This window comes from Brachypodium distachyon, chromosome 4 (genome assembly GCF_000005505.3).
Source record: "Brachypodium distachyon strain Bd21 chromosome 4, Brachypodium_distachyon_v3.0, whole genome shotgun sequence".
In the NCBI taxonomy this organism is placed as follows: domain Eukaryota; kingdom Viridiplantae; phylum Streptophyta; class Magnoliopsida; order Poales; family Poaceae; genus Brachypodium; species Brachypodium distachyon.
The window spans coordinates 21,317,438-21,326,400 of NC_016134.3; the positions used below are offsets into that span (position 1 = coordinate 21,317,438).

The following is an 8,963-nucleotide window of genomic DNA, read 5'->3' on the forward strand; positions in this document are numbered from 1 at the left end:
AAAGAGAGAGGGAGAGGGAGGGAGAGAGAGACTCTCAGGGCACGTACAATGCAAGGAGCTTGAGAAGATGCTCACACAAAATAAACCGAATTTTGTTTAAGCACTGATGCTTGTGTTTTATAGGACAGGTGCTTAAATAAGCACCGATGCTTAAAAATAAACTTTTTTTTCCCTTAAGCACTCCCTTTAAGCACCTGCATTGAAGATGCTCTTAGGCCTCGTTCATCCACGCGATGTGAAGGTGGCGGTTGAGCGCCTAAGAGACTTTCCGTCAAGATGGCAGCTGGAGTAACATCAATCTGGTTCCAGTGAAGACGTTCCCTGTGTCTACTACCGAAAGAGAACCAGACGGGGTCAACACCGCCACAACACGTACCCGTATGTTTGCTAAAAATTCTAGAGAATGTCAATTTCCTGTTCATACAATACTGATAAGCTTCACCCCAGCAATAAAATTTTAAGTATGTTTGCTACCTCAGCCACTAATCTAGAGTTGTCACTTGTTCAACACGAATGAAAGGGTACAGGTATCAGCAAGCCAGGTAGAATGGGAGTTCGGCAGCAAGTGATTTAGTCCGCAGGAGTTGGGGGGACGTCCTCCATGACCCCTTTACCATCAGCCGTGTCAAAATAGAAGAAATTCTTCATTGGATCGCCCTTACAAGATATTGACTTGATCACCTCCTGTTAGATCCAGATACAGAGTACAAAACTGTAAGCAGTATGCCAACACAAAGTACATGAATTTAAGAAGGCATGGAATGAGGGTGGAAAATGACATTCCAGCAGCATTTTAGCAGCCAACACTAACAAAATATAGTATGTTTTGGCTTCAGGTTTAATAATGTTTCAGGAAAGAGTGAATGCTCACATTATTCTTACAATTATGTGAGATCGATATTTTGAACAAACATGTGGCATGTTCATGCACTTTCAGGATCCACAGCATGATCCAGTACAAGTATGGATAATGCAAATAAGCATTGATAGCATGTTGTAGTAGCTGCACTCATGCTGAGGGTTCCTTGTGCGATATATACTGTTCTAGTTAGTCAACAGGGCCGTTACAATATAGGGCAACAGGATGATGCTGCAACTTGAGGAAATTATATACAAAATGTAGTTCGGTAAAGCATTTTCAGAAAGGATCTAATTCAAATCACTTGGGCCACCTGAAAATTACAGTTACTTTCTCAAGCTTATATCATTGAGTTAGGACAAGTCCAGTTTAACTGAATCAAGACATGCCCAAACCTGACTTAATTAGTAATTTTAGAGATAACATAACGCATCTACTCTAAAAATGCCACTAGACCATGTAATTGTTTATTATGTTTGAAGGAAGTTCAAAGATCTTCAAACAGATTTGACCCACCCATCTGTATATCTGATCTCCAGATTTGACTGCTCTTTGTTGGTATGTTTGCTTGCTCAGTTCTTACTTCCGAAACAGGCTCAAGTCTATTGACCATTTGTTGACTCCCAACATCTCCATGGAAACTTGATCTGATCTAGTCAACATGATGCTTGACTGCCTATGTTTGATCTTGTAAGCACGCAAAGGGATTGGCGAGCTTGTTTATTCAAGTCAGAGTTGTAAAGCCTCATCGCTAGCTCCTTAATGCACACCTAAAGAGTTCATGGTTATATTCTTTTCCAATGGCTACTGCGTGGATTTTAGGATGCAAATTACTAGCTAGTCTGTTTGCTAATTGCATGATTTGTAAGATTTGCCAATTTCATCCATGTAAAACCAGCAAACACTTCTAGATGTGATGGAAAAGAGATTAGATGCATCATATATCTTTGGACTGTTTCACTTGTTTGGACTGTTTCACTTGTTTTGGGTGTTAAGCTTGACATATATAGCAGCACTTTCATCCATGTTTGCAAGGGAACAATTCTAGCTGGTAGAATTAAGAGAATAGATGCATCTTATATCTTCATATTGTTTCACTTGCTTCGAGTTAAAAGCCTATTTGGCCCATTACCGTCTCCCTTTCCATTCTAGATCAGCACAAATGTCATAGAATGTTCTTTCTTCCAGCTGCAAGAAGCCATTGCATATATTATTGAGTGAAGATTACTTCTTTTGAGGGAGAGGAGAGCCAAGTATATTCTGGTTTTGAGAATAAGAAGCTTGTCTTCGCTTGCATGATACAAATTATTTTGTACTTATTCTCCGGCGTCCACGTGCGGGCTGCGCGAGCGGTACCAAATCGAGGCAAACTCTGAATACTAGATATGACCCCAAAATAACAGGGGTCAAGGTCGGCCAGTGAGACGATGGGGGATAAGCTTCATCGTCGAGAGGGAAACAGCCCGGATCACCAGCTAAGGCCCCTAAATGACCGCTCAGTGATAAAGGAGGTGGGGGTGCAAAGACAGCCAGGAGGTTTGCAAGAACCAGACAATAGAAGAGATGGAAAAATAATGAAACTCCTATTCCATATGACATAAAATCAATGCAATATTAAGAAAACACTAAGTGACAAGGGCATAAACCAAGACTACTATAGTGATGAAAAATTGACACCTACCTGACCAAGAATGCCACCAAGAATAGCACATACAGGAGGATGTTCTTTCTTTCCAGCTGCAAGAAGCCGTTCCAGGAGCACAGTAGGGATTTGAGACTCATTTAAAGACTGCAGTTTAGAGCACATGTAAGATGTCTGAAAGAACATGACTGAAATAGCGAAGTATGAAAAATGACAACTGCTGTACCATTCTATCACACATCTCCTTCCTCCGAGCCAAAACTGCAGGTAGATCAGACAGAGATGTCTCGCCAGGGTTGCGCCCTTCAGATGATTCAAAACTTTCCAAGACTATAAAAAGGACATATTTGTATATAATTGCAAAATCATGACACAGAATAATAGTATATAGGACAGGCCAGGCCAGAGGCTTTTAGGCGGCATATCGAGTCAAGATGCGAATCTATAATTCTTCCGGCGAAAAACAAATGTGGGAATTCAAAAACAAATCTTGCCATCTTGGAAATCAGCAGACAAACAGGAGGTTGTATTTTTGTCTGCAAGATTTCAAGATCAATCTCATGCAATTGGTGAAAAAACAATTAAGCTTGATCTGTATTTGCTCTTTTCGTGAGTTTTGACCATGTACAAATTTTCTTCATCTGATATTTGCCCCAGGAAAAATCATAGCCCTTGTAAGTTTCCCCTACTAGAAAGATAAACCTAAACCCTTCTTTTTGCAGTTTTCGTAGCCTCACCTCTCATGGCAAAGTACAATTTCGTTGTTTTTTTCGGCAGACTCTTCCAGGGTACAGAAATAGCTTCCTGTATAAAAATATAATAAAATGTAAGACTTGCCAAGTGAAGCATCAAGAAGAATGGGATATTGCAATTGTAATATCAGTTACTGTAAGCCAATCATAAGCAGGTACTCCAATCATACTGTATGATTGCAATGGGATGATATCATTGCGAAAACAAATTGATCTGATATCTGTGATAAGAATGCAAGAAAGAAGGCTCACAAGCATGCACTAGTCATGTCCATTACTCAAATTATTTTGCATGGAAACCAACAATTTAAGTAGAGGCAGTATGAAGAAACAAAATATGAGCTACCTAAAACACATATATTATGCAAAAAAGGAGTGCATGTCTTTCCAGAAAAAAGTGTAGATAGAAATTGCAGAGTCACATCAAATTACTACAAAAAGAATGCAGGGAAACCTTCTCTTCTTTTTTTCTTTGCCATTACATAGACTTAATTTATTAGTGTAGTAAATATCACCAAGCAATTCACTTATAAAATGTAATGACACAATTCAAATTGCTTCTGTGTCATGCCACTTGTATAAGTTGCATACTAAATACTCTTGCACATGTTTATGGCAGCCAAGAAAAAAAAACATTGGCAACTTGGGAAATGCAAAACATGATGCACGGGTAATGAACTAATGATAGATTTATGTCTAAACTAAGAACCTAAAAAAAATCAAACTAAGTTCCATACCTGAAGACTAGGATATGTCAATTCCTGCTGTTCAGGTTCTTTTCCAGGCATCTTCTGAAAAAAGGAATGACCGGGCAATTTCAGAAGGGTAATTTTCAGAACCCACATCATTGAAAAAAAAAATGTTAGAACTGAATTTAGAAAATATGTCCCACTTATGGTCGTAACTTGCCAAGAATAAAAACTTGAATCGACATGCAATTGTACCAAAGTGGTATGTCTAAAGGTATGACCAATGAGATAACTACAGGAATATTTGGACTTCAGAACAATATAGTCATGGGAAAAATATTGCATACAGAACTTCAGAACAATAAACACATGAGAAAAAAATCATCAGGTTGCAGCATGTAAAGTGCATGCATGTGCAGTTAGACACACAGTTATATCTTACTAGCGACGGCAATTATGGACAGAACATACACAAATTGCAAGCATGCTTAGAAGGGGGTGGTATTCATATTTTGGTTTGTGAACAAAGCAAGTAATAATATAATTGTTAGTTGACCAACCTATACCATAAATGTAAATTACATGCCCTTATATGATACATACCTGAACATAGCTATGGTTCTGCAGGTCAGCAAATATTTCACCACAAGAATCCTTGCACTCTATAGAGTAGAAAGCAATATGCTTGCTTCTCTTCCGGCAGTTGTCATTAATAAACAACTAATAAAACATAACACATGCAAAAACAGCCCGGATGAGAAACAGAACAAGTGACTTGATCTAGAAGTTTAATTTCCAAATTCACTAGAAGTTGTAACAAAACTACTTAGGAGAAGAGTCTGCACCTTTGTTTTAAGAGGTCGACAACTAACTACAATGATGTCAAACCTGTCGAGGAATTCTCCATCAATTAGAGATGGATCACCTGAGGAAATAATAAAATAGTTAAGTGTTTCAGAACCAATATCGTAAAGGATCTTAAACCATGCTTATGGATAGCTAAGAATGGTTTAACATTCTATTGGAGAACCAAATATGTTAAAACAGCGTAGTGCTACAATGACTGCATGTTACTATTATTAAATGATCTTGTGGGTAATTTCACAACTACAGTTCCATTATCTTTGCGCCTATAAAAGACTCAATTGGTGGCAATGGTCCGTCACACCTTCAAAATACATCACTTATTGTTTCGATACAAATCAACAAGATGGAAACAAATATGAATTATACGATCGAAGATGATATATATTATCCGACATTTTCTTTGAGTATGTAATATATTTGTCTGCAGCAAAGCACGGGTATTATGCTAGTCAGTGAACTAAAACCTGAACACTTTCTCCAGTATTTTTAAAATATCCATGAAGTAGTAGGCATAAGAAGAATTCAAGAGTGCAAGAAAAATGTCACTCTATATAGTTCTAAATCTAACATTACAGCTAATGAAAAGTGCATCAAAATATACAGCTCACCCTTCGCAACAGCCACTCGGACCATTGGATTAAAATCTTTCAAGGATTCACAGCAAACCTCAGCTCGTGATCTACCACCATATATACTCTCATCAGGAGGAATTAGGAAGTTTGCGTTAAGATCATCCTGCGTGACTATGTGATCATCCATCAAGGATAAACTGCCGACTCCTGCTAGAACAATATTCTTGCAGAACTGCAGAGCAGAAATCAACCTTAGGGTATGAAGTTGCTTTCAGCCTTTCACCAAATCGTAAATACCATATGGAAAGTATGATACAGGACTTTCATTTATCAAGAAGAATTGGTAAAGGGTAACCTCTAACGTGAAATAGAACTGGTACATAATGTTGCTGTTCACCTATGCTGTTATGATGTGGATAGGCCGTTAGGGAGATGGCCCTGGGCAGATGATGGTGTACGACAGCCAGCCAAGAGGAGGCTGTCGCACAACAAGAGCATGGTAGAAATTAGGAGAGATAATTGGTATAATTTTCGGCTTGCTTTATTCATTGATATTACTAGGCATTATATAGCCAGATTATAGACTTTGGGGGCTAAGCCAGACTAACCTTGGAGAACAACTAAATCGAGAATCAGGAAATATCTCTCAAGACATTTAAACTGCTTTGGGTAAAAAAAAAAGACAATTAAACTGCCACTCCCTCCGTTCCATAAAGATTGGCGCGGCTTTGAACTAGCTCTTATTCAAAGCCGCGCCAATCTTATGTAACGGAGGGAGTAGAAAACTAGGGATCATTAAGTATACTTATCCTCTTAAGTTTCGGCTGCAGACCACTCCTTGGTGGCCTTCTTGTGCCTCCTGTAGGCCATGTCCTACATAAATATGCTTAACATGCTCATTGTGATAATAGTTCTCCTGCTGACATGCCTAGACTTAATCATCCATTTAGAAAACCAGTGCCCTTTGATACAATTACGATGAGAAGACAGTGGGTAGAAAGGAAAATCATAAAGATGCCAACAGATTGGTTAGAAAGTGGAACAGTAACTTCAGGTTCAATTTTTATTATCTTGCAAACTGACTACAAAGAAAACTAGCACATACAGTTCGAAGAGACCACAAATAACTGAGTTGTGTGGTGCTCATTTCAACACTCCAACTCCTTTTTTCCTGCCCAATCTAGCAGAGTACAGAAGTAGGAGAACACAACACTACTAACAAGCAAATTAAGAACACTCTTTTTAAGAAACTAACATCCTTTCATTATTATACGAGTTTACAATGTAAGTTTAAATACCATAGACAACACATGCATATACATAAGTGTAACAGCAGCAACCAAATGCCAATAACCATAAGCAAAAACTAACATGGGCATTTGGCCCCGAATAAGAATAAACAAAAATCAATGAGACCGCCAAAGATAATATCTCGTATAAATTACTAGGGGAACACAACAATTAGAAGAAATTTGAGTTACCAACCTCAATAGTTGTACCATTCACGCCACACACAAGCACATGCGCTTTACTTAGCCTGTTTCAAGAAACACAAATATAACGAGTCACAAATAGAACAAGTCAGCTAAAAGAGATGGACGCACTCAAACAATGGCTTAAGAAGGTACCAAACACAATTGATGATTCCTCGTCGTCGCATAAACTAACCCAGAAAAGAACTAATTTTTGGCTTTGGGGGCAAAAGTCGCAACCGAAATCATCTGAGGGCAAAAATATCAGGAGTTGGAAAATCGCATTTATGTCTATGACTCACTGCGACCTTCGCCGGACTAAGTCACAATGCCGAACTGCATCTCGAAAATACCAGCATATCATACATGAAACATGAGACCCATATTTATCGGCGAGATTCACCATTGTCGTCTATTAGTCTATATCCCCAGAAAATGGCTACATGCCCACCTACCCAGACAAATCACCGCAGCTAGCACGTTCAATATTCGAACAAAAACACCAAAATAATTGTTTTATTTTCCCCGTTACTAATCCTCTATGTATTTCATGGTACAAATCAACAAGCGCTCCAAATACAAACCAAAAAATTTACAAAGTGACTGCCGTAGACGAAACAAGGAAGGAAGAAGGAAAGGTGGGGATGGATGTGAGGGGTACCTCTTCTGGGCGTCAACGCCCCAGACGCGGATCTGGCGGTCATAAAGCGCCGTCTCCTGCGCCGTCAGCTCCTCCTCCGCGCCGGCGCCGCCCATCGCACGGAGCGCCCGGATCCCGAGCCTAACACGCGAACACGATTATCAGAGGAAGGGGAAGGCGAGAGGCCGCGAGGGTTTTGGAGCTCGGGGGAAAACAAGCTCCTTTCCCTCAGTCTCTCTTCCCCTTTACGTCCGGATCCTATTCGACGGCCGTCCGTATTCGGCGCACGGTCTAGATTTCGACTCGGGCAGACTTCTTTCGGAACGGAAACAAAAACCCTTCCTCGTCTCATTAAATAAGAAGAGAACCAAACAGCGACGGCACATGATCTTGCTTATTTTAGTACTCCTACATATAAATATAATCTACTCGCTTTATATGATTCAACAAGTATATTTCTTCTACTACCAAAGGAACTCCAGACGAATTGTTCTTCAGTAAGAAACTTCCGCGAGATCTCTGCTTTCAGAACATATAAGATAAATAAAAAATTATTAAACAAGGGAAACGTTTTCTGTTCGAAGAACATATAGCACACTAATTTCACCTTCCCTAAACCCTAATGCGCTGGAATGTTTTAGTTTCGAAGAACTAATCCATCTATGACGTACCTACGGAAGAAGGATATCAGATTTGCCACATACTTGGACAGATCCATCATGCAACAAGGGAAACGCAAGGGGAGGAACTTGAACGGAGAAAAGCTATTGCTCACAGTAAAATAAAGGAGATTGATCGACGAAACTCCCCCATGGTACCATCCCTATATATGCGCTGCTGGGTTCTCTGTCTCCCCTTTTTCGTTTCGTGTACCCGAGAAAGAATGCAAAGCCGTTTAATTAATTTGTCCTTCCATTTTCCATCCAGTGTTTTTTGTGGGAGTGATTAATTTGTGTCAGGTGCATGTAGAGATCAAAACACATGCTTCTCTGCCTTCCTTCCATGAGGGCAGAGTTCAGCATGTTTATTATTGAAACTCTACGTTTTCATACCAGGCAGCATTGTTTTTAGAGTAAAATATACCCCTAGTCCATAAGCTCAGAGCCAAACGAACACTTTGGTCCATAAGCTCGCCAAACGCGCATATTAGTCCATAAACTGGGATTAGTGTGATAGTTTGGTCCAAACGGCTCGGCGAGGCTTAAACATGCCACGTGGCCGCCACGTCGGTTAAGGCCAGGACCGCGGCTTGTAATCCCTCTTTCTTGTCTGGTGAAAATGCCCGGAAATTCCCAAATCGGCGGCAAAAATCCCCAAATCCAGCTGTGAGCAATCCCTAACCCTAGCTCGCCGCCATGCTTGTGTGCCCCTATAGATCTCTCGCTGACATGACTTGTGGCTCGTCGAGGTCTTCACTGGCTCTAAGGACGAAGCCCCATCGTCGGTGCGCCCCCTGTAGATCTCTCTCGC

At 40.1% G+C, this 8,963-nt stretch overlaps 1 protein-coding gene across 2 annotated transcripts; it reads right to left on the reverse strand.

Moving 5' to 3' along the window:
- Positions 1-300: 300 nt before the first annotated feature.
- On the reverse strand, positions 301-8,270 carry LOC100842795 (SUMO-activating enzyme subunit 1A). 2 transcript variants are annotated; one of them, XM_014903217.2, is made up of 11 exons: positions 8,165-8,270; positions 7,515-8,012; positions 6,867-6,918; positions 5,418-5,613; positions 4,788-4,867; positions 4,546-4,662; positions 3,991-4,044; positions 3,239-3,305; positions 2,728-2,804; positions 2,541-2,648; positions 301-684 (listed from the first exon to the last, which is right to left on the reverse strand). In XM_014903217.2, exons 2-11 carry the CDS (start codon positions 7,607-7,609, stop codon positions 571-573), a joined length of 960 nt encoding a protein of 319 aa, XP_014758703.1. In that variant the 5' UTR covers positions 7,610-8,012; positions 8,165-8,270; the 3' UTR covers positions 301-570. The 2 variants fall into 2 exon arrangements, with proteins under 2 accessions (XP_014758703.1, XP_010237710.1); XM_010239408.3 differs by having other exon boundaries at positions 2,728-2,831.
- Positions 8,271-8,963: the final 693 nt, after the last annotated feature.

Bases quoted from the DNA above. Each gene is read 5' to 3' on its own strand.
- LOC100842795 (XM_010239408.3), bottom strand. From the start codon at position 7,609: ATGGGCGGCGCCGGCGCGGAGGAGGAGCTGACGGCGCAGGAGACGGCG. The intron at 5,614-6,866 runs GTTGGTAACTCA...TCTGCTCTGCAG, and splicing joins TGAATGGTACAACTATTGAG to TTCTGCAAGAATATTGTTCT. The intron at 2,832-3,238 runs GTGAGGCTACGA...TCCTTTTTATAG, and splicing joins ATTGTACTTTGCCATGAGAG to TCTTGGAAAGTTTTGAATCA.